Source organism: Pleurodeles waltl, chromosome 12 (genome assembly GCF_031143425.1).
Source record: "Pleurodeles waltl isolate 20211129_DDA chromosome 12, aPleWal1.hap1.20221129, whole genome shotgun sequence".
Classification (NCBI taxonomy): Eukaryota; Metazoa; Chordata; class Amphibia; order Caudata; family Salamandridae; genus Pleurodeles; species Pleurodeles waltl.
The window spans coordinates 66,888,896-66,914,199 of NC_090451.1; the positions used below are offsets into that span (position 1 = coordinate 66,888,896).

The window sequence follows — 25,304 nt, forward strand, 5'->3', positions numbered from 1 at the left end:
TGTGAAGTATCTGGGAAAGCATTGTTGATTTTGCATTAGGAACTCCAATGTGTTCTGTTGCTTGTTAGTGCATGTGCTGTTATGGTACGATGTATTGATATCAAGTACAGTGATACCAATCTACATGGCACATATGTGATTTGTTTTATATGATGTGTCTGTCAGATGTTTTTGGTGTACTGTATATTAGTGAACGGTGTTGGTAGGTGCCTTGTGTTAGCTAGCTGGCTATATTGACTATCTGGGCTGCAGTGGGTGCATGAAAGGTGGTCTGTGTGTGTGTTGTTTCTTAGTTGTTAGTTCTAATGGAAAGTACGTGGGCTAAATATATATGCGTGTAATGGGAAAATGTATGCTCTAAACTGAAAGTAACATTTTTTTCAACTGCAAATGACTATTTTAATCAAGTCACATTTTCAACACAATTGTGTAAAATATACAGGGATGACAATGGAAACAGCTTTTCCCTAATACGAATGTTTTTTAATATATCACAATGTATTCTAATAATAATGTATTGAACTTGAGAACATATTTTTCTGTGCATCATGAGAACTGACAGCGTGCAACGCAGAAGCATACAAGTCACTCATTTACAGTGCCGTCGTAAAACAGACCCACTACAACATTCCTGATCACCTGAAATGGCAGTTCTTTCAATAGTGTGCCACATATCACAGCAGGTCTCCGTATGACAGTTTCCCACCTCTTAACCCCAGGACACTAAGTAGCTGTGCACTCTACAAATCCATCCTATTCATTCAGCAAACTGACTAAATCATAAGTTTAAAGGGTTACAACCTGTACAACATAGCAGATCATTCGCTACTTATTGCATCAAATTTGTTGACTTTGGCACTTTGATTAATTCTGATCTGCGGTCTTTTCTCACTATGTTTATTCTTTACAGCGTATGTTGACTGTAAAATGTATTCTCCTACTTTGTTGTAAAAGTTTGGTGCAAAAGTTTGTGTTAAGGGCAATAAATGTAGTGTTGTACGCCAAATGCACTCAAGTCTTTAGAAATGTCTGAATTCAATAAAGAGGGATCAATAAGTCGTAAGACAAGGTTTGACATTTCTCTTTTAGTTGGACGAAGGTAAACAGAGTTTGTTGGTGAAAAGAAGGTACTTGTTCCAGAAATCATAGGTGTTATTTATTTAAATTAATCAGGAGAAACATCCTTGTGTACAGGACCCATACATCAGATAATTTTTCACTGGCCACTTGGGACAGTCCATCTTCATCATTTTACATTCATAAGGGAACTGTGTAAACATAAAGATACCTGGAGCATAACAGTTGGGAAGGCCATTTGCAACAGTATCATAATCCAGAAGATCAGATGAATTCGTTTTGTGGAAAATATATCTGTAACTAGCAACAAAATAGGTGAAAGTGCTGAAACTGCTTTCATTTGAAATGTCAAATATAATGAACCTGTCACCTTAACCCTTCCATTATGCCACTTACAGTACTAAAAATCTCTTTAAAGTATCCATCTTTTTCCCCTTCCCTTTGCTCTTCTGTCCAAAGATCTTGGTATTCCCTTATGAGAACAGACAAAGTTGTACCCAGCTGTTCGTCAGTTTTAAAAGAGTCTTCGCAGGTGGAAAGCAGCAGCTTTATGATTTTTAGAACTTTTTCTCGATGGTCATGGTCCGGCACACCAAGGAGGCCAGGAATGAGAGTACACCAGCCTTGGTCCACTACCGCCCCGATGAGGTCAACCTGGCTGTATTGTTGACTTTTTTCCTTTTCAATTTCACTGCCATTTGCAGCCTCTAAAGCAATCTTCTTTTCCACTATCAGGTCATACAGCAGTGTCACCACGCGAACAGAGAGGTTTTGTGTCTCCTTATCCCTGTAGAGACCTTTGAGCACATCAAGACCTCCCAATCTGAGGAACTGTTGCTGGGCATAGGGAAACTGTCTCAGCAAGCATGACAATGCGAAGAGAGCCTTCTTCTTTACAGGCAGTGGTTGACCAGTTGCCAGAATGACCAGCAACTTCTGTAAGGCACCACCTTCCACAGCTTTGATCTGAACCTTAGGGTTACTAGACAGAGCCGCTCCAAGAACAAATGCTGAGCGCTCTTTTAGCACGGGCTCCGTACTGTTAAGACCATTAATGACCAACTGGAGACCCCCAAGAGGAAGCAAGTCCTGGGCATTGTCCACCTGGTGGACATAGTACTCCAGGTCATACAGGGCTGCAGATTTTTCATCTAAGGTGGACTTGGAACTGTTCAGGACCTGTAGCAGCCTTGTCATTATCTGAAAATCACTCTCGATGTTCATTTGAAGGCGTTCAAACTCTTGCTTGAGCTCTTCTATGGGGCGAAACTTCTGCTTGACCTCCTCCTTACGTGTCTTCTCCTCTGGGCTCTCGGCTGCTGCATCTTCCTTGATTTTAGCCAGCGCCTCCTTGAGCTCCTGTGGGGTGTAGAGTCTGGGGTCCAGATGTAGCTTTGTCTCCTTCTTTGTACCTTTCTTTGCAGCGGCCTCTGTGCCTTGCAGCTTGGCCTCGTTGACTCCTGTCTGCAGGTTGAGCCGCATGTGCAGCCCAGGTGGCACAGCTTGGCCAGGTCTCACCACCTGCCATTCGTGGGTGGGATGAAAGACCTGCTGGTCTTCAGGGTCCAGGTCATCCTCTACTACTGCCTCCTCGGCGGTGTCCTCTTTAGCACTGCTACCTCCTGTCGTGATCAGGGCAAATGCCTTGTCTGAAGTGTCCTGACTAGACGCAGTGCAGAGGAACAGCGTGCACACGAGCAGCAACACAAGCCCCATGTTTGTCACAGACCTGTGATGATCCACTACTAACTTCCGTGTCATGGAAATAAAAAACAGACAACACCTCGGTACCAACAAGGTAAATATATTCGGACGTACGGGGCAAAGTGTGGAAGTCTAAGCCTCTGTGCTGGACTAGAAATAACTCGTTATACATATTATGATATGACTGGACTTAGTAGCATCGAATGACACAAATGATACATCTGTAATATATTTAAAGTAAACCGCTAAAAGCACGAATTATTCTAAAAATACACATATTTGTAAACATTATGGGGCGTTCTCATATAATGAATGCAAATTTAATTTATACATTGTAAATTCGTGCTCTGACGGACTTTAGCGAAAGGTCTGGATTTATTCAACTTCTTTTAAACACGGTGTGCGTGCATATATTTCAAACGCTCTCATTATGAGATGGCGACCATCGAGAACGGGGCGGGGTCTGGCTAAGCAGTGTTCCTAACCTACAAGCTAATGACACGTGGTTACGACGTTGTTACTTCAGCGTTGTCGTGCCAGGGGGACATTTGCTAATCAAATCGGGCGCCATCTTTGAACAGTGCTACCATAGCCCCCAATTAGGTAAATGAATTCAAGTGAAGACATTCGGAGAAAAGTGACTACATCCTTCTGATCACATATTTAAAATATTAGACTAGGTGTTTTCAATCTTTCTATGGTCCCAGAGGTCACGATTCCAGACTACATAAATCAAAGCGTAGAGTTATACTACAATAGTTACCGCTATAAAAGCACCATCCCAAAATGGCTGCACCTCTTGCACCCTCGACACGAAACAGCTGAAGTTATGAACATAGAAAGAGGACGTAGGCTATCAACAATGTACGCGTAAACGCACACAACGGTATTTATTGTAAATGTCGCAGTACAGAGAAGGTTGGCTTCATAGTAACCGTGCACACAAACAACGGTCTGGTTTAATTCCAACAAATGCGTTTTGCTCCATTTTGTCTATGTTACTGTAAACACAATATAGGAAGATACAAGAAAAAGACCGAATAAGGAAGTAGTCGTCTAGCCACTGCTCGCGGAGGCGGTCACTAATTTCATTGACAAGACCTTGCACCAATCGTTGGGCGGCATTTTACTTTTTTTCAACGCCCTACATGTGTCAGTGGGCTGCCCCAAGTGAGTGATAGTAAATATAACCAATTAAAAAAGACCTCTCCGAAGCACTAATGTAGCCAATCCTGAAGCTCTGAGGTGCAGAGTGACGTATGCGGGAGTAGCCAGCTGAGGGCGAGATGGGTCTCTGGTTGTGGCATCTGGCGGAGGCTGATGGAGAGGGCGAGAAGGAGATGATCGGTTTATCTCCGGTGAGTGGAGGTGGGAGAACACTTGGGCTCTTCACGGCGGTGGGGATTGTGTGAAAGTGATCCTTGTTAAGAACCAAGAGAAAAAAAATTGTTGAAATGAGCTATGTAGCGCTTATTACCCCTGAGGAGGCATTAAAGCGCTGCACGCTGGACAGCAAGTTGCTCTGAACCCCAAAGGGCAGTGGCTAGTCCAGCGTTATTAATTATTTTCAATTACTTGGTTTAGTCTTGTGCGCTTAAACTGGCCATTCCGTGCACTGGCTTCAGTTTCTTTGTGTAGGTTACATACTAGGTGCTGGAGTGATGTTCATCCGTGGGAAGCAATGAGACGAAGGTATGGGGCGGGGTGACGAGCTGCATTAAGCGGAAGCTAATGAGAGACACCACGCTTTATCAATATATCAGGATCAGGGTTCTGTGCAGTGAACAGTAATACTATGATGAAGTGGATACTGTTATCCCCGAAGAGAAGCTAACGTTATTACTATATATAGAGAAATGAAAGGCAACAGCATAGTTTAAGAAAGGGGGACCATCGTTGCAACAAATAATAGACCTGCATTTTTGGGAATTAATAAGGGGGCAGAGATAATGGAAGGCCGTAATCAGTGGAGAAGAATGCGGAAAGTGTTACTGTCTCTCGATCCACCCTGTTGAAAATGTGTCCAGTATACTTCTACAGTGCAACTTTCCGCATTCACAATAACTCTTTTGTAGGCGAGAGCTGTTGACATTATCAGTGCTTGTTATTTTTCTTGTTGTGGGTGCCATTTATTTATTTATTTTATATATTTTCCTTTCCTAAAGCACAGTTGCTATTTAGAAAACTGTCCTTGCTCTAAGGGCCATATGTACGAACACTTTTTCCCATAGACACAGAATGGGTAAAAACCTTTGCTACATCTGGCCCTAAGTAACTGCTGAGTGCCATACTGATTCGATTCTATGCTTGCATCATTGAGTACAAAGCTGGGTTTTCAGTAATTTCCTAAAATGTAACAGTTTTGTGATTGAGCGAAGAAAGGAGGGAAGGTTGGTTTAAAGACGAGACATTTGAGCAGAAAAAAGATCTATCTTAGAATGTAAGCGCTTGATTTTAGGTAGGACAAAAAGATTAGTATTGTAAGACCGCAGCCTGCGTGTGGATGCTCCCAGAGGATTTTTTTTTTTTTTTTTTTTTTTTTTTACACAGGTGTGAGGGCCCTACCTGATGGATGGTCTTATGCACCAGACACAGGGATTTGAGCATAGCAAGCCAGTGACATTTGTCCAAGGGTTTATTAGCTGTGGAGTGACTGGGAAGGGTTAATGCCAGCTGTGCTGCTGTAGTCTGAATCCTCTACATCTGTTTGGGCAAGTATTTAGGGAAGAATAGGAATAAGGAGTTATCATAATCTAATCTACTTAGAATTGCCACCTGGCTCTCCAGTGGCCGCAAATGTGCCAGAAGTAAAGGTAGAGGCTTCTAAAGTAGTGGTTTCCAAACTATTTAATGCTGCACCCCCTCAGGTGGAAAAAAATAATCGTTCCCCTCAGAATTTTTTCACATTTATTCAATTAAGTTGGCAATGTTTAAATAGACTTATTTAAACATTTCAGTTACTTTCTGTTACAATTTTAGAAATGCAATACATTCTTTTCTACTTAAAACAAAGCACTGTTATCTGCATAATAAATCATTGGGGCAGAGCCTGGGGCCCACTGGGATCATGTGAGGCCCCCCTAGGGAAGCCCACCCTCAAGTTTGAAGATCCCTGTCCTAAAGTGCTTCTAAGAGGGCAAAACATGTAGTGGAAAATTTATTGAATGGAGATGTTAACGGAAGGTCCATGTCAAATTGAAACCCCAGGATTCTCATGGCTGAAGAGGTGGTAGGAGGAGCTTCCCCTGACCAGAAGCAGAAATCAGAGGGCAGTTGCTGTGGTTTCTTTCCTTTGGAGTAACGACATACCCGAGTCTCATCTCCATTGAACTTATGGGTATTCTGTGTGACACAAGTGGAGATATTCCCGATAAAGCTATGAAATATTTCAAAAGAGGTTAGAGAAGATTGATCCACAGCAAGGATAATTGGGGTGTTATCAGCGTAATTGTAAATAGGACACCATGATGGTGGATCATCCTGGCCAGTAGTCTAAGGTAAATGCTAAACAAGGTGGGACTCAACGAGGAGTCCTGTGGTACTCCTTGACCAATGCCCTGAAATGAGAGCAGAAAGGTGGAAGGTGAATTGACTAGTGTCTATTACTAAGAAATGAGTGTAATCAATTCAAGGCAATCCTCCTAACCCCTATCTCTGCTTATCTGTGAATCAGGATATCATGATTCACTGTGTTGAAGGCAGCAGAAAGTTCTGATAAAACCAGGGCAACAAAGTTGCCTCTATCGGCCACCATTCAGAATTCAGAACAGAGGCCGATAGTAGGTAGCAGATCCTTTATAACCAATGTTTGTTGCCAGATTCTTGGTTGAAGGGGGTCTAGTGGTGATGCAGAGTAGATGGAACCTGCAAGTTTAAAAAACAGTCAGAGTAAATCTTTTCGAACTCAGAAATGAGGAGTTAGCTCCACGTTCTCCGAGGAGGAGACAATTGTGTCTGTTGAATAAAGGAATGAGGTCCCCCCCATCCAGAAGACTGTCTGATACTGACTGCTCCAGATTATTCATGATGTTTCGTGTTTTGAAACTATTGCAGAGCATTTGTGACATGCAGCTCGGATTAGCCAAGTTGTGTGTAATAGGAAAAAACCCTTTCTGCAGGATTTTCTGTGCGTGGAAATCCCCTTCGGTTGTTATGAATTTTTTATTTTATTTTTTAAAATAGAGTTTTAGTGGCACTTTAAGCTCAGTTTTAATGTTCTAGTTATATTTTAATGTCTAATGTTTGTGTTTTTGCACTTAAGTTTAGGATTTGTTAATGAATTGTTATACCAAGTTTTTGATGGGCATGGCCGGGGTCTAACTTATTTTTTTGGAAGGACAGTATCTAGGTCTGACCCTACCCATTGGTTGTATGCTGCTGTTTGGCCCTCAACTGAAAGGCCCAAAAAAGAATGTTTTTTTTGTGTGAGAGAGCCATAGCTGCCTAAATTCATAGGGCTACGTAACATTCTATCCTGTGAAGATCTACACAGCAAAAACATTTTTGTGGGATGAGGAGGGTGTAGATCTCAAAGATACCAAGTTGGAAGGGGCAAAAATTAAATAGTGTGGCCATCAAAACGTAAATATTTCTGGGAAGAAACAAAAAAATATGCTGAGATATTTCCGGCTGGGCATGAACTCCCCTTCCTGATGTCCGAGGAGACGAGTGGTGGCTGGAGGCAAATATTTAGGAAATGTTCGGAAAGCTGAGTCAAGCTGGAGCGTGATTGGGCATGGACTGCAGTATGAGCGTGCCTTCTCAGTGTGTCTGGCACGGTACAAACTCTTGAGTGCTTCTCTCCCGTCAAGTCCAGTCCACCGTTTATATGGCACCTACCACCACTGCTAAAATGCGAAATGCGAATAAGCCTTCATAGTTATGTGAAACTGGGAGACATGTGACAGAGACTTTTTTTTTTTTTCTTCTATTTTTGGTCCTGGGTGTTAACGTTTAGCCTTATATAACGCTAGGTTCTGCAGAGCAGAACATGTGCGGCTTGCACGGGTTTTCACATATTGACAAATGTGGATTAAAACATAGGTAAACCCTAAGAAAACATGCTCAGAGGAGGTACTTCAGAGGAACGCCTTCCAGACTGAGGAGTTGAATCTGACTTCGCTCCCCTGCCTCGCCCTCATCACCCACCCCATATGCTCTCCCCATTCATCAGCTTGCCCTGCTGATACTAAGAGCAGCAGCCAGTAGGGATGCATGAACAACCATTGTCACTGCGTTCTGGTGCTGCGGACAAATCAAACTGTTAAACATGTTCTGCAAATCATTAACCGAGCCAAATGCATAATATATTTGGCTTTGTTAATGTGCTTTTTAAACTAGCTTAAACAAATTAAAAACAAAGAGCCGTGGCACGGCCATTGCTGACCGCGACATAATAGCATTTTAATTTTTATGTGCAAGGTCTCAAAACAGCGAGGGGGGTGTGGAACAATGAATGTGCAGCTGGAGGAGGGCTCTAGGGTGGGTAAAGAGCGTTTGTGGGGGGTTTAAAACAAATGGATGAAGGGAGATGGTCGAATTTGAAAAGATTGTAGGGCAGTGGCTGGCATGACTGGCGGGGGTGGATATTGATACTGCGGAGAACAGGAGGAGGGCAGGGGTGAAGGGGCTGAAAAGTAAACAAGCATGCTTTACATGCGCGCAGCCACGATGTGCAGGCCTAACCTAATAAAAAAAGTTCCAACCGCCAAAACGGATGAAAATGAGTACGTGGGCCACAGGACACTGATAAGAGAACAGACAAGGAACAATAGGAAATAGAACCCTACAACTAATAGAAACGGAGGAAAATAAAGTGGCAAGCACACAAACAAGAAATAGGGGCGGGATGTAAGCCCATTTTAAGATGTATTAAATACAAAAGATTTCACAAACACAGTGAAAGCGCTTTGTAGGCGAATCCTAAAACCAAAGGAGAAAATAGAAGCAGAGTAATAAAATAAAAAAAAATTTTAAGCAAATTTGTGATCATGACGGAAGAAATTATAACAGTCAATGCCAGCTAATGAATGGGAGTCTATTACCTGTAGGGAAAAACTCACAAGTTATGTGGCAGGGCATTACTGCAGCTGGAGAATTTTCAGATTCCAATGTGCTTTCCTGCAAGAAAGGATTTTTTTCCATTACATTTACTCCCAACATTTTAGGATTGAAAGTATTTAAATTCCCATAAGAATTCCTTTTAAAGGTTTGGACGTAAAGTTTTACAAATTACTCTCCAAAAAGTTAACTGAAGATCTAGATGAGAAGCACTTACCTGAGGTAAGAACTCAAAATCTCTATCCAGTTATATGGCAGGGAAGCGGTAAATGAGCCATTCACTGTCATCCAGCCTCTGTCAAAGGTATCTTCTTTTTTAAAACCTAAATGTCCTCTTTCTTTTCTCTGTAAAAAGTTACATCAGCTATTCATTTTCCAAGGAAAGTAAAATAACTGGCAAAGTGGTAACGCACAGATGTTGTATAATGGGATCACATCTCCTTTTTTTAAAAATTGTTTTTTAAGGATAACTCTATGTAAATTTTAAACAAAATAAGGAGGTATATTTTAATAAGCATATTTTTAATAGATCTTCTTAAAACAATATAGTTTCATAGTTGTAGTACTGAAGCTGGTTACCTTGACAGTCACATTTAACTATTTTCCATAATTTGATAGATACTTGATGAGGTGGTGTAGTTGGAAAGAACTAGCTATTGACTCGTATTTCACAGTAGTTTTAGCAAAATAAAGTATTTCGTAATATTTCTGTTCCCTCTGAAACCTTTCTTCAAAATCTGAGAGTTTTTCGGGGTTTATGTTCTTCATATACTATTCACTCTCCCCACAAGCCTGGACTTATTCTAGTATTACGGCAGTTTGCTAGACAAGGATTTATACACGTTCCTGAATCCCTGGGAAAAGTCCAATTTGCATGATTATTCATTTCTGTTTCCATATCCATGGGAGCACATAAAACTGGCTGGATTGTGAATGTGTGCTAAGAAGTTATCCAGAAGTTTAAATGCCCTAGTTATCTCCTTAAGTTAATGATGAGTTTAAATAAGGGTATCACGGACTGACTCTGATTTTTAGTTCATAGCTGGAAAAAGTGCTTTGTGTTGTTTATATATGAGATCTGTTTAGCACAAATGTAGCTTCAAAGCAAGAGATCACTAACTTTTGTCAAACTAATACACATGCCCTGAGAAACCTAATTCACAGCATGTGTGTAGATGTTTCTGTTAAAAGGGCTTTCAGAAAAGCCATGTCAGACACTGCTGTTGACCTAGGGACTATGGGAGGAATAGTGTTCATTCTCTATTCTTCAGTAATTCATTTCATCCTTTGATACTGCAAAGCACCTGCTGAAGTTGATCTGTACACCCTCTCATCTATGAGAGTCACGGTTTGAGGAGCAGAGTGTAAGCTTCTTTTAAGATCATCCTCTGATCTACTATAGCAATGACAGAATTTGACTTTACTTTACATTTGACTTTACTTTACCATTTCAGTGGACTACAGACTGTATGTAAACATACACTTTAGCCATCATTGTTTATCAAAAAAATAATTGCAGAGTCTAGTTTTTTGCAGTAGTTTGTGTAGTTTCCTTTAATTTATGGTGAATCTGAAGGTTCTTATAAGTACAGCGTGTAAATCGATTTGGTCTGACCACTTTTTGCTTCCTTTTAAGATTGTTACCATCAGGACAACAACTCTTCAGACTCCACTTCGGAAATCTTACAGATCTTGGTGCCAAATATTGGAACTTTTTTTTTTTTTTCTGAGGCTCTTCAATTGACTTTTCTAGTATTCTCAGGTCTTGATCTGGATTTAGAGCAGGTGGACAATTGGCTTTCTTAGCCTTAGATCTTATTGCCTGGTGAGATTGATAGATCAAAACCGATCCAGGCCATTGGCTCCTTGGTTTTTGGATGCCTTAAGAGAGGAGAGGACTTATTGTAAACAGCTTGAACGTAGATGGCGGAAGTCCTATGATAAGTCAGCAAAATTGGTGTACAAAAAAGGCCTTATGAGTTTTCATAGCTCCTCTAATCTTGATCAGGATGCAGTGGGGATGGTAGTACTCTTGGATTTGTCGTCCGCATTTGATACAATTTCTCACCCTATCTTACTGAAAAGGTTGAAAAATATTGGAGTCCGGGGACATGCGTGGGCCTGGATTAAATCTTATCTTGAAGACTGGCCTTGAGTAGTATTTCTTGGCCCTTTTACTTCTGCTGCAAAGCCTCTTGATTTTGGGGTACTCCAGGGGCCAGGGGTCTGCCTTGAGTCGTACCCTTTTTCATGATTATTTGGAACCCTTGGCAAACATTGTTTAATTCTGGGGTCTGAAGGTGATTTCGTTTGCTGATGACACCCAGCTCCTCCTGACTTTCAGGGCAAGGTGACAGACGCTTTCAATTCTTTTAAGCTGCATTTGACACTGTCTGCCACCACACCCTACGCTCACGCCTCAGCAGTGCTGGAATCTGCGACAGAGCCCTGGACTGGGTCACCTCCTTTCTCACCGGCAGAACCCAGAGAGTCCGCCACCCACCATTCCGCTCGGAGGCCACTGAAATCATCTGCGGCGTACCCCAGGGTTCGTCCCTCAGCCCGACCCTCTTCAATGTCTACATGGTCCCGCTCGCTAACATGGCCCGATCCCACAATCTCAACATCATCTCGTAAGCCGGCGACACCTAGCTGATCCTCTCCCTCACCAAGGACTCTGCCAAGACCTACCTCCATGAAGGATTGAAGGCCATTGCCGAATGGATGGAGAGCAGCTGCTTCAAACTCAATTCCGACAAGACAGAAGTCCTCATCTTCGGCTCAACCCCCTCTGCATGGGATGACTCCTGGTGGCCTGCCACTCAGAACCACTCCGACTCCCACCGACCACGCATGCAACCTAGGATTCATCTTGGACCCCTCACTATCCATGACCCAGCAAGTCAACGCCATCTACTCCTCCTGCTTTAACACCCTCTGAAAGATCTACAAATGGATACCCACTGAAACCAGAACAGTCACCCAAGCCCTCGTAAGCAGCAAGCTGGACTATGGCAGTCCCCTCTGCGCAGTAACCACGGCCAAACTACAGAAGAGGCTGCAACGCATCCAGAACGCCTCCGCACGCCTCATCCTGGACATCCCCCACCACTGCCACTGCCACATCACAGACCACCTGAAAAACCTGCACTGTCTCCCAGTCAACAAGAGAATCGCCTTCACACTCCTCACCCACGCTCACAAAGCACTGCACTATACCGTACCAGAATACCTCAACAGACGACTCTCCTTCTACAACCCGACACGGCATCGCCGCTCCGCCAAACTCACCCTCGCAACCGTCCCAAGCGTCTGCACACTACAACCGGCGGTAGATCATTCTTGCACCTCGCCGCCAGAACGTGGAATACCTTTCCCACCCACCTGTGCCAGACCAAAGACCTCCTTACCTTCAGGAAACTTCTCAAGACCTGGCTGTTCGAGCAGTAGCAGCACCTTCCCCACTTAAACCCCCACCCCCCTGTTTCCTCAGTGGCTTGAGACCCTCACGAGTGAGTAGTGCGCTTTACAAATTCCTGATTGATTTGATTGAAGATGGACCTGAGGTCATTGTCGATTGGATGAGTGATAGCTGCCTTAAATTGAGTCAGTCAGTACCCTGATTCGCACAACTGGTGGCCTTTGGATCTTGGAGCGCATCCTGTTCCATCCTCCTGTGTGAGAAACCTAGGCTTCAAATTTGATACTGCCCTGTCTTTAGAGCCACAATTTAAAGTGGTTTCTGCTAGCTGCTCTGCAACCATGAAGTCCCTCAGGAGGATGCTGCACCTGGTTCCGGTAGCTGCCTGGAAGACCGTTATCCATTCCTTGGTCACCTCAAAATTAGAGCCAGCCTACCTATTGCATCGCCTGCAGAATTTTCAAAATGCAGCTGCGCGACTTTAAAATTCCAGTGTGCCTGCCAGCATTGTTCCATTTACACCAGCTGCACTGGTTGCCTACTGCTAGCTGCATCATATTCACGTCACTCATTTTCACCTATAGAGACTTTGAGCAGAAATGCCCTTTGTATTTAAGGAGAATGCTTAGGGCCTAATGCCAGGGCAGATTCTTGAGGTCTAACACCTCAAAACTCCTGTACACCCCTGTGGTTCGCAAGGCTAGAAGAGGTGGTAGATACTTTATGTTTTTAATGGCGAAACCTTGGAACTTGCTTAGAACTGCACTTAGTTTTGCCACATCTGAATCTGCTTCCAGGAAAAGTCTGAAGACTTATTGTTTTAATGGCTTGGCCTTCTGTCCATGGGACTGGTTGTGTGCTGTCTGCCGTCCATTCGGAAGCAGCCCCACGCTTTATACATTTTATTGTATTCGTCAGAAACTTCCTTATGTATCAACCAGGTCGTCAATTAAGATTTGACACATATATAGATCTAAGGTTTCAAACCACTGGCTCATCCTGGGTCAGCACGAAATAAGAGAGATTGCACTAATCATGGAAAGAAAACATCTGGAAATACATTGTTCCAACTTTTAGAAGATCACTGGTGACAAGAAAAACGGAATTATCCATTTTAAGAAGTAAAACATAAGCATTTTAGTTCTGAAATCTATAGTGTCATTAAATATTATGTAAATTAGATTTGGGTTGACCTAGTTCCACATACGTGCTTTCTACTATAGACATTTTTGAAATATTTACATGTAAATGTTCAAATTTACATTTGAACTGTAAATAACAAACACAGATAATTCATGAATGTATTTGTAACTAGATTTAATATTAGGAATAGGTGACATATAGTGTACATGATTCACACAGCAATAGTCAATGTCATGTCAATAGCATGTAAGTTAAAACTAGCTAAAAACGTTGTCAAAGTTTATCAGAGCAGCCAGCCTGCTTCTAGCTGATCAACACAGGATCTGTCTTTTGTTTGGAGTTAAAAACTGCAAATGACAAAAGAGCAAGTATTTCCAGTGTGGCTGTCACCTTAATACAGCACTTTGGAAGCAGTTCATAGATGTCATCTGTGCCTTTATTTTTGACACACAGTGCTTTTCGGTCCTATTGGAAGTTTTTGTTCTCATTTTGCTCCCACCGTGTATGTATTTGTACAGCACAAATCCAGACCAAATAGCAGCAGAGCACTATACAGGTTCAAAAACAAGCATACAGTGTAAGGAAATGCCTCCGTGGCATGGTTCCCCCTAACTTTTTGCCTTTGCTGGTGCTAAGTTTTGATTGAAAGTGTGTTGGGGCCCTGCTAACCAGGCCCCAGCACCAGTGTTCTTTCCCTAAACTGTATCTTTGCTTCCACAATTGGCACGGCCCTGGCACTCAGATAAGTCCTGTGAAACTGGTACCCCTGGTATCAAGGGTCCTGATGCTAGGGAAAGTCTCTAAGGGCTGCAGCGTGTATTATGCCACCCTGGGGACCCCTCACTCAGCACGTGCACACTGCTTCACAGTGTGTGTGTGCTGGTGGGGAGAAAATGACTAAGTCGACATTGCACTCCCCTCAGAGTTCCATGCCAACCTCACACTGCCTATGGCATAGGTAAGTCACCCCACTAGCAGGCCTCACATCCCTAAGGCAGGGTGCACTATACCACAGGTGAGGGCATATGTGCATGAGCACTATCCCTTACAGTGTCTAAGCAAAACCTTGGACATTGTAAGTGCACGGTAGCCATAAGAGTATATGGTCTGGGAGTTTGTCAAACACAAACTCCACTTTTTCATAATGGCTACACTGAAATCTGGGACGTTTGGTATCAAACTTCTCAGCACAATAAATCCACACTGATGTCAGTGTGCAATTTATTGTAACATGCACCCAGAGGGCCTCTTAGAGATGCCCCCTAAATACCAATCCGACTTCTAGTGTAGGCTGACCAGGTCCTGCCAGCCTGTCACAAACTAGACAAGTTGCTGGCCACATGGGGAGAGTGCCCTTGTCACTCTGTGGCCAGGGACAAAGCCTGTACTGGGTAGAGGTGCTTCACTTCTCCCCCTGCAGGAACGGTAACACCTGGCAGTGAGCCTCAAAGGGTCGCCCCTTTTGTTACAGTGCCCCAGGGCATCCCAGCTTGTGGAGATGCCCGCCCCTCCGGCCACTGCCCCCACTTTTGGCAGCAAGGCTGGAGGAGATAATTAGAAAATCAAGGAGGAGTCACCCACCAGTCAGGACAGCCCCTAAGGTGTCCTGAGCCGAGGTGACCCCTGCCTTTAGAAATTCTCCATCTTGAGTTTGGAGGATTTCCCCAATAGTATTAGGGATGTGCTCCCCTCTCCTCAGGGAGGAGGCACAAAGAAGGTGTAGCCACCCTCCAGGACAGTAGCCATTGGCTACTGCCCTCCCAGACCTAAACACACCCCTACATTTAGTATTTAGGGGCACCCCAGAACCAAGGAAATCAGATACCTGAAGAAACTAGGACTGCTGACCTACAAGTCCTGCAGAGAAGACGGAAGACAACAAATGCTTTGGCCCCAGCCCTACTGGCCTGTCTCCTGACTCGAAACCTGCAACCAGCGACGCATCCGACAGGGACCAGCGTCCTCTGAAGCCTGAGAGGACTGCCCTGGACTAAAAGACCAAGAAACTCCAGTGAGCAGCGGCTCTGCTCAATAACTGCAACTTCTTTGCAACAAAGAAGCAACTTTTAAAGGACTCCCTCTTCCCGCCGGAAGCTTGAGACTCCGCACGCGACACCCCCGGCTCGAGATCCAGAGAACAAACACCACAGGGAGGATTCCCCGGCGACTGCGACACCATAAGTAGCCTGAGACGACCCCCCTGTGCCCCCACAGCGACGCCTGCAGAGAGAATCCAGAGGCTTTCCCTGACCGCGACTGCCTGTTACAAGAGACCCGACACCTGGAACCAGCACTGCACCTGCAACCCCCAGGACCTGAAGGAACGGAACCTCAGTGCAGGAGTGACCCCCAGGCGACCCTCTGCCTAGCCCAGGTGGTGGCTGTTCCGAGAAGCACCCCCTGTGCCTGCCTGCTCCGCTAGAGTGACCCCCGGGTCCCTCCATTGTTTCCTATCTGAAACCCAACGCCAGCTTTGCACACTGCACCGGCCACCCCTGTGCTGCTGAGGGTGTGTTTTGTGTTTCTACTTGTGTCACCCCCTCCCCACTCCCCACCTCCCAGTGTTCTACAAAAAACCCCTGATCTGCCCCCTAGGACGCAGGTACTTACCTGCTGGCAGCCTGGAACCAGAGCACCCCTGTTCTTCAAAGGTGCCTATGTGTTTTGGGCACCTCTTTGACCTCTGCACCTGACCGGCCCTGAGCTGCTGGGGTGGTAATTTTGGGGTTGCCTTGAACCTCCAACGGGGGGCTGCCAATGCCCAGGAACTGAGACTTGTAAGTGTCTTACTTACCTCACAATCTAACCTTTACTTACCTCCCCCAGGAACTGTTGATTTTTGCACTGTCCACTTTTAAAATAGCTTATTGCCATTTTATCAAAGACTGTATGTGATATTGCTTAAATTCAAAGTTACTAACTTACCTGTGTGGAGTACCTTGCATTTTATGTATTTACTTCAAATAGTGAACCTGTGCTTCTTAAAATAAACTAAGAAAATATATTTTTCTGTATAAAAACCCATTGGCCTGGAGGAAGTCTTTGAGTGTGTGTTTCTCATTTATTGCCTGTGTGTGTACAACAAATGCTAAACACAAACCTCTGATAAGCCTACTGCCCGACCACACTACCACAAAATAGAGCATTAGAATTATCTAATTTTGCCCCTATCTTACCACTAAGGAGAACCCTTGAACTCTGTGCACACTATTTCTTAGTTTGAAATAGTATATACAGAGCCAACTTCCTACATACAGTCAGTAAGTGATAGGAGAGGAGGCTGTTTATAGGGCGGTTACTATACTGCGGAGAGGACAAGGGCAGCTGTCTGTTTGGGCCTGTTCAGGACAGGTAGGGACTAGGGCCAGAAATGCTGCCCAATTCCCATTCCACCAGGAATGGTTTCTGCCCCAACACATCCCTCAACATGCAAACACATTATCTGCAAAGATATCCAACTCATGCATCACAAACTGACCATAGACATATTGCATTGCCCCACCACCCAACACAATACCCTACATACAACACATATACACATACACCCCATAACTACTACAGTCAAACACCTTCATACTCACAGCAAACACTACTCTGTCCCCTCCCACTAACACTACCTGCCACCGCCCACACAATACAAAACTACAACATACAATTCTCTCAGTTTCAGTCTCCCAGATACACACTCTCTACACATACTAACCAAAAACACTATCCGCTGTTTGCTTCACACAGGCCGCCTGAACTCATAACTATGCCAAAACCCTGCCTTCAAACACTTCATCTACACACACTCTTCCCCTCTGCTCACCAATTACACACAACCATACAATCCCCACATTTCACTCCACCACACAGATTACCTCTTCCAGTCATCTCAACTAATACTTATCTCCCTGACACACATCCATCACCTCATATACACCTCACACATTCATCTCCAAAACACATCAACACCCCATCTAACACTCAAATTCCACTTAACAGCACTAACTCACATACAAGTCCCTCACCAAAAACAACTACACCAATAGCCCCTCTCATTATTCCACAAAAACAATACCAACCACAAACATCAGCACATCAAAGCAACACAAACTTACATTACACTCATCATCATACCCACTCTCACCCCCAAGACTACACAAAGGATACAAATTCCACCCTATCTCCACCCCTACCCCCCCACTCTTCACAAACACCTACCACAAGCACCCCATCCCAGCAACCTTCTTTCAGTTGCCTCTCCTCCATTGCACAATTTAGAGCCTTACATCATGATCCACATGCTCCTCCTCCACCCCTAACCCATACTCCATCCACACTAAACAAACGCAAACAAAATAAAAAACATGCCACTCATAGAAACCTCGCATCCCCTTGTTTGTTTCATAATAAAACTACCCTACAAAAAACACTACACTCCTCATGGCTCTCTCAGCCACCAAGTTCACCACCCACACACACAGACCCAACAAAATGCCTCCTTAACCTGCTGGAAGAGGAACACTATGTTGAAAAGCAAGACTATTGTGAGCCTCAAACAGTTAACACAACTAGCAACACTCCTGTTTCAAGCTCACATTATACTACTTACCCTTCTACTAAACAAAACAACACTACCACTAACACACCCTATCTAAACTGCCAGCTCATAAATGCTCGATCACTCTAAAAAAACAAGCACCACATCTACGACCTTCTCACAGACACACAACCTGACTTACTATTCATTACGGAAACCTGGTTGGGAGATGACATGGCACCAGTATTGCACGAAGCCCTTCCTCCAGGCTATCAAACCATCACACAAAACCGTATAGGCAAGAGAGGAGGTGGACTAGCTATTATATTCAAACAGGCAATAAACCTCAGTAAAACAGACAACATCTCCATACAAGGTTGTGAAGCCCTCCTTACCAGATGCCACCCTACTCCAACTTCCACCTGTAACTTTCTCCTCCTTTACAGACCTCCACCTAACAACTCCACTTTCCCAGATGCCTTTCTTGACATAGTCTCAAACCTTATTACACTATACTCCAATCTATGCATTCTTGGGGACCTAAACATTTGGTTTGACAAACCCAATATGCCCCAGCCAAAAGCTATCACCACTGGCCTACTCGCATTGAATCTACATCAGATTGTACACAATCCCACACACATCGCTGGTCACATCCTAGATGTAATTTTTGCTAAGCCTGAACTTGTTACTATTCATAGCATCACACCAACCATCTGGTCAGACCACCATCTGATAACTTTCCGACAGACAACTCCACAAATCAACACACCCCACAACCACTTACATACATACACCTATCGACCATGGAGAAAACTCAATTTGGATCACTTAGAAACACAACTAACAGCAAACACAGATCTAGATACAATCAATTCTGTACCTAAACTTTGAGTGGCTACAGGAAGCTTTTGATGTCCTAATACCACTCAGAAAAACTAAACATGACAAAAGAAAACCAACACCTTGGAGAAACACAGAACTTAAAACGATAAAGAAACAAATCAGAAAGTTGCAGTGGACCTGGCTCAAAACAAACAGTCAAGACAAACTGCAGCTACACAAACTTAACAGGATATACAAATCATCAATCAAAAAAGCTAAAAAAAAATACTACTGAGACAGAATTCTAAATACTCAATCTACAACCAAGGAATTTTACAAAATTCTCAATGAATTTCGAAAACCCACATGCATGGAAGGAAGTCATCCCACCACTCAAGATTTCACAAACAAATTGGCAACTCACTACACAACCAAGGCAGACACATTGGACTCCTATTTAAAACAGAAGAAAACCATCAGCACCAACCCCTTTACTAAAATACCTTTTAAGAATAAACCATCCCAACCTCTACAGTCCTTCAAACAAATATCCCAGGATGAATTTATGGATTTGGTCAAAGCAAGCAGACCTTCTGGTTGCCCTTCTGACCCTTGCCCACCACAGATCTTCAAGAACATCCTGCTATCTACTTCCGCTGCCACACTTGTAAGAAGAATCATCAACAACTCTTTAACTTCAGGAACTTTTCCTACAGACCTGAAAAAGGCATATATACGACCATTATTAAAGAAAACAAATCTAGACCCGCAAGACCCCAACAACTACAGACCTATCACAAATGGACCTTTCCTGGGCAAATTGATAGAAAGAGCAGCATTCGCCCAGATGTCACAATTCATTGAAGACAATTCTATACTTTCAGACTTCCAAACTGGATTCCGCCCAGGAAGAAGCACTGAATCGGCACTCATGGCAATCTGGGACGATCTTAAAAACACAGTTGACCGAAATGGAGTTGCTGCACTACTTCTCTTGGACCTCTCAGCTGCCTTTGATACGGTTGACCATGATACCCTAACTCAAAGACTCCACGAAGCCGGCATACAAGGGATTGCACTCGACTGGGTTACTTCCTATCTCCAAAAAAGAGCAAATATCATCCACTCACCCCCCTTCTCATCCGAACCCTACCTCACAAAAACAGGGGTCCCCCAAGGGTCAATCATCTCACCTTTGCTTTTTAACATCTACATGATATCTTTACCAGAACTGATCAATGATTTCCATCTCACATGCTACAACTATGCAGATGACACACAAATACTACTTCAATTAGAAGACCCCAAAAACATTGAAAACTCTCAAATCTTCAGTTGCCTCAGAGCCGTTGATCAGTGGATGACCTGGAGCCATCTCAAACTAAATACCTCCAAAACTGAAATACTCCTATGTGGTGACTGGAAACTTTATGACCCTCTGTGCGTCTGGCCTGACGATCTCGGACCATCTCCTCAATTATCCAAGGAAGTGAAAAACCTAGGAATCACCATGGATTCCAAACTAACTATGAATGCCCAAGTAGACAAATTAGCACACACAAGCTTCATCACCTTAAAGACTTTATGACGCATTTTCCCTCACCTCGGATTTCCACATAAGGTGCAAGCTACTATCTCACTTGTATTATCCAAACTGGATTATGCCAATAGCCTCTACCATGGATCATCATCATCTATCTGTTATGAAAAAACTACAACGTATCCAGAATTCCGCAGCCAGGCTACTACATATAAAGCCGCAAGCCCACATCTCCCCTGCCTTGAGAGCACTACACTGGTTACCCGTTGCCAGAAGATGCACTTTCAAGCTGCTTTGTATCACCCACAAAGCTATACATGGAACAGGAAAATTACCAAATACATCCAACAAAGAACCCTCCGCTCAAGACTGGCACCCCGCCTTAGAACACCACCATACAAGAAAAAGACTGTAGGTGGTACATCCTTCTCCGTCCAAGCAGCCAAACTATGGAATTCATTACCCCCAACTATAAGAGCCACAGATAACTTTCTTGTTTTCAGGAAACTACTCAAGAGTTGGCTCTTTCCTTCATAACCACCTTTTTCAAACAACTATAAACTGCATATGCCTATGTGGATAATTATTTTTTTTCAGATTATATGTATATTTCTATTTATTTATAGTTTCTTTGGAAACTAAAGCAAGGCTGTGCGCTCAGAGATCCCATAGCAGAAAAAGATCTAGAATCCATCCTGGAGGTGAACTGATGATGTACTGGAGCGTAATCTGTATCTGACTGAGACGCGCGGGTTCTATCTTCCTCTGCTGGAGACACAGAGTAGAAGGTTCTCCCTTTATAAAGCACCTGTAAGCTCCGTCCGCTGAGCCACGCCCCGTCCACCCTCGAAGTAGGTAAAGGAATTCCCGCCTTTTACCAGGATGATGGACAGCTTTCCAAAACGACCCCAATGCGTTTTACCGCCGATTCCGGTGGTGCGTTGTTGATGCTCAGAAGCACGAGGACATCTCCACAAAGACGCACTAGTAACAATCATATTGCCAAAGGAACACAAGGTTACTGGAGACGTTTACCCCGTGGCCCATCACGTACCCTTAGTGTACAATATAAACGGGGCGTATAAAACATGCTAGGTTACGCTTACTGACATACTCGTAGAAAATACTCCGGTTGGGTAGGCCACGATGCTCATTTTACAGAAACTAAACCTCAAAGGAAGCACTTACAAATATAATCGTAGCAGGTGCCGCAGTTGAAGCTCAGCCTCTGGAAAGGACAAGCCACCCTAACTCCTGGGCTTGGCAAAGATAAAGCAAGGCTGTGCGCTCAGAGATCCCATAGCAGAAAAAGATCTAGAATCCATCTTGGAGGTGAACTGATGATGTACTGGAGTGTAATCTGTATCTGACGGTGACGCGCGGGTTCTATCTTCCTCTGCTGGAGACACAGAGTAGAAGGTTTCTCCCTTTATAAAGCACCTGTAAGCTCCGCCCGCTGAGCCACGCCCCGTCCACCCTCGAAGTAGGTAAAGGAATTCCCGCCTCTTACCAGGATGATGGACAGCTTTCCAAAACGACCCCACTGCGTTTACCGCCGATTCCGGTGGTGCGTTGTTGATGCTCAGAAGCACGAGGACATCTCCACAAAGACGCACTAGTAACAATCACATTGCCAAAGGCACACAAGGTTGCTGGAGACGTTTACCCCGTGGCCCATCACGTACCCTTAGTGTACAATATAAACGGGGCGTATAAAACATGCTAGGTCACGCTTACTGACATACTCGTAGAAAATACTCCGGTTGGGTAGGCCACGATGCTCATTTTACAGAAACTAAACCTCAAAGGAAGCACTTACAAAATATAATCGTAGCAGGTGCTGCAGTTAAAGCTCCGCTTCTGGAAAGGACAAGCCACCCTAACTCTTGGGCTTGGCAAAGATAAAGCAAGGCTGTGCGCTCAGAGATCCCATAGCAGGAAAAGATCTAGAATCCATCCTGGAGGTGAACTGATGATGTACTGGAGCGTAATCTGTATCTGACTGAGACGCGCGGTTTCTATCTTCCTCTGCTGGAGACACAGAGTAGAAGGTTCTCCCTTTATAAAGCACCTGTAAGCTCCGCCCGCTGAGCCACGCCCCGTCCACCCTCGAAGTAGGTAAAGGAATTCCCGCCTCTTACCAGGATGATGGACAGCTTTCCAAAACGACCCCACTGCGTTTACCGCCGATTCCGGTGGTGCGTTGTTGATGCTCAGAAGCACGAGGACATCTCCACAAAGACGCACTAGTAACAATCACATTGCCAAAGGCACACAAGGTTGCTGGAGACGTTTACCCCGTGGCCCATCACGTACCCTTAGTGTACAATATAAACGGGGCGTATAAAACATGCTAGGTCACGCTTACTGACATACTCGTAGAAAATACTCCGGTTGGGTAGGCCACGATGCTCATTTTACTGAAACTAAACCTCAAAGGAAGCACTTACAAAATATAATCGTAGCAGGTGCTGCAGTTAAAGCTCAGCTTCTGGAAAGGACAAGCCACCCTAACTCTTGGGCTTGGCAAAGATAAAGCAAGGCTGTGCGCTCAGAGATCCCATAGCAGGAAAAGATCTAGAATCCATCCTGGAGGTGAACTGATGATGTACTGGAGCGTAATCTGTATCTGACTGAGACGCGCGGTTTCTATCTTCCTCTGCTGGAGACACAGAGTAGAAGGTTCTCCCTTTATAAAGCACCTGTAAGCTCCGCCTGCTGAGCCACGCCCCGTCCACCTCGAAGTAGGTAAAGGAATTCCCGCTTTTTACCAGGATGATGGACAGCTTTCCAAAACGACCCCACTGCGTTTACCGCCGATTCCGGTGGTGCGTTGTTGATGCTCAGAAGCACGAGGACATCTCCACAAAGACGCACTAGTAACAATCACATTGCCAAAGGCACACAAGGTTGCTGGAGACGTTTACCCCGTGGCCCATCACGTACCCTTAGTGTACAATATAAACGGGGCGTATAAAACATGCTAGGTCACGCTTACTGACATACTCGTAGAAAATACTCCGGTTGGGTAGGCCACGATGCTCATTTTACTGAAACTAAACCTCAAAGGAAGCACTTACAAAATATAATCGTAGCAGGTGCTGCAGTTAAAGCTCAGCTTCTGGAAAGGACAAGCCACCCTAACTCTTGGGCTTGGCAAAGATAAAGCAAGGCTGTGCGCTCAGAGATCCCATAGCAGGAAAAGATCTAGAATCCATCCTGGAGGTGAACTGATGATGTACTGGAGCGTAATCTGTATCTGACTGAGACGCGCGGTTTCTATCTTCCTCTGCTGGAGACACAGAGTAGAAGGTTCTCCCTTTATAAAGCACCTGTAAGCTCCGCCTGCTGAGCCACGCCCCGTCCACCTCGAAGTAGGTAAAGGAATTCCCGCTTTTTACCAGGATGATGGACAGCTTTCCAAAACGACCCCAATGCGTTTTACCGCCGATTCCGGTGGTGCGTTGTTGATGCTCAGAAGCACAATGACATCTCCACAAAGACGCACTAGTAACAATCACATTGCCAAAGGCACACAAGGTTGCTGGAGACGTTTACCCCGTGGCCCATCACGTACCCTTAGTGTACAATATAAACGGGGTGTATAAAACATGCTAGGTTACGCTTACTGACATACTCGTAGAAAATACTCCGGTTGGGTAGGCCACGGTGCTCATTTTACAGAAACTAAACCTCAAAGGAAGCACTTACAAAATATAATCGTAGCAGGTGCCGCAGTTAAAGCTCAGCTTCTGGAAAGGACAAGCCACCCTAACTCTTGGGCTTGGCAAAGATAAAGTAAGGCTGTGCGCTCAGAGATCCCATAGCAGAAAAAGATCTAGAATCCATCCTGGAGGTGAACTGATGATGTACTGGAGCGTAATCTGTATCTGACTGAGACCCGCGGGTTCTATCTTCCTCTGCTGGAGACACAGAGTAGAAGGTTCTCCCTTTATAAAGCACCTGTAAGCTCCGCCTGCTGAGCCACGCCCCCGTCCACCTCGAAGTAGGTTAAGGAATTCCCGCTTTTACCAGGATGATGGACAGCTTTCCAAAACGACCCCAATGCGTTTTACCGCCGATTCCGGTGGTGCGTTGTTGATGCTCAGAAGCACAATGACATCTCCACAAAGACGCACTAGTAACAATCACATTGCCAAAGGCACACAAGGTTGCTGGAGACGTTTACCCCGTGGCCCATCACGTACCCTTAGTGTACAATATATACGGGGCGTATAAAACATGCTAGGTAACGCTTACTGACATACTCGTAGAAAATACTCCGGTTGGGTAGGCTACGATGCTCATTTTACAGAAACTAAACCAATAACAATAAAATACACACACACTTTTAAACCTGTCTGACTAAGTATTTTTTACCCATGATTCTAATTATGTATTCTATGTGCATATGTGTGTGTATTCATGTGTGTGTGTGTGTGTGTGTGTGTGTGTGTGTACAAATATATATATATATATGTGTATGTATGTGTATATGTTGTTTCTGTGCCTGGCATGTTTGTGGATCATTGCATGGCTCCTGGTTTTTTTGGGTTGTTATACTAGATATCTACGAATTTCTGCTCTCTTTTTATCACACTTATCTTCTCATCACTCTTATGTCATGTCTCTATCAAACTATCCTCCTTTCTCACTCGGACTCATCCCAAATCCCTTCGACCACTTTCATCTCCTAAATATCTCTGCCTAAGCTCTTCCCTCCACCTCCACATCTAACTCACCAAACCTCACTCTACCTCTGTGACCTCCCACACAACCCTACTAAATTCTCCTGCATTCATCTCACCCTGCTACTATGCTCTCCCTAACCCTTCCACATCCTCTTTCCCCTCCGCTCCCCTTTTATCCATCTCAAGCCTTTGGATTGAGTAAATGAAGGATAAACTCCCAATTAACACTTCTGGATTTCTTTCCTCCTCCACCCCTCCATTACTCCAGTCAATCTAACTAACAAACTCTCATATCCGCAACTCAAATTAATTCATAAT

At 44.2% G+C, this 25,304-nt stretch overlaps 2 protein-coding genes across 2 annotated transcripts in view; one reads left to right on the forward strand and one right to left on the reverse strand.

The window, feature by feature from the left end:
- Positions 1-374: 374 nt before the first annotated feature.
- SIL1 (SIL1 nucleotide exchange factor) lies at positions 375-2,844 on the reverse strand. Its single transcript, XM_069217118.1, has one exon. The coding sequence runs from the start codon at positions 2,836-2,838 to the stop codon at positions 1,444-1,446; it is 1,395 nt and encodes a 464-aa protein (XP_069073219.1). The 5' UTR covers positions 2,839-2,844; the 3' UTR covers positions 375-1,443.
- Positions 2,845-4,011: 1,167 nt separating this feature from the next.
- Positions 4,012-25,304, forward strand: part of DAPK3 (death associated protein kinase 3) — an 80,541-nt gene continuing 59,248 nt past the window's right edge. The window contains exon 1 of the mRNA XM_069217931.1: positions 4,012-4,139. The gene's annotated coding sequence lies outside the window, so the exon portion shown is untranslated. The remainder of the gene's footprint in view (positions 4,140-25,304) is intronic.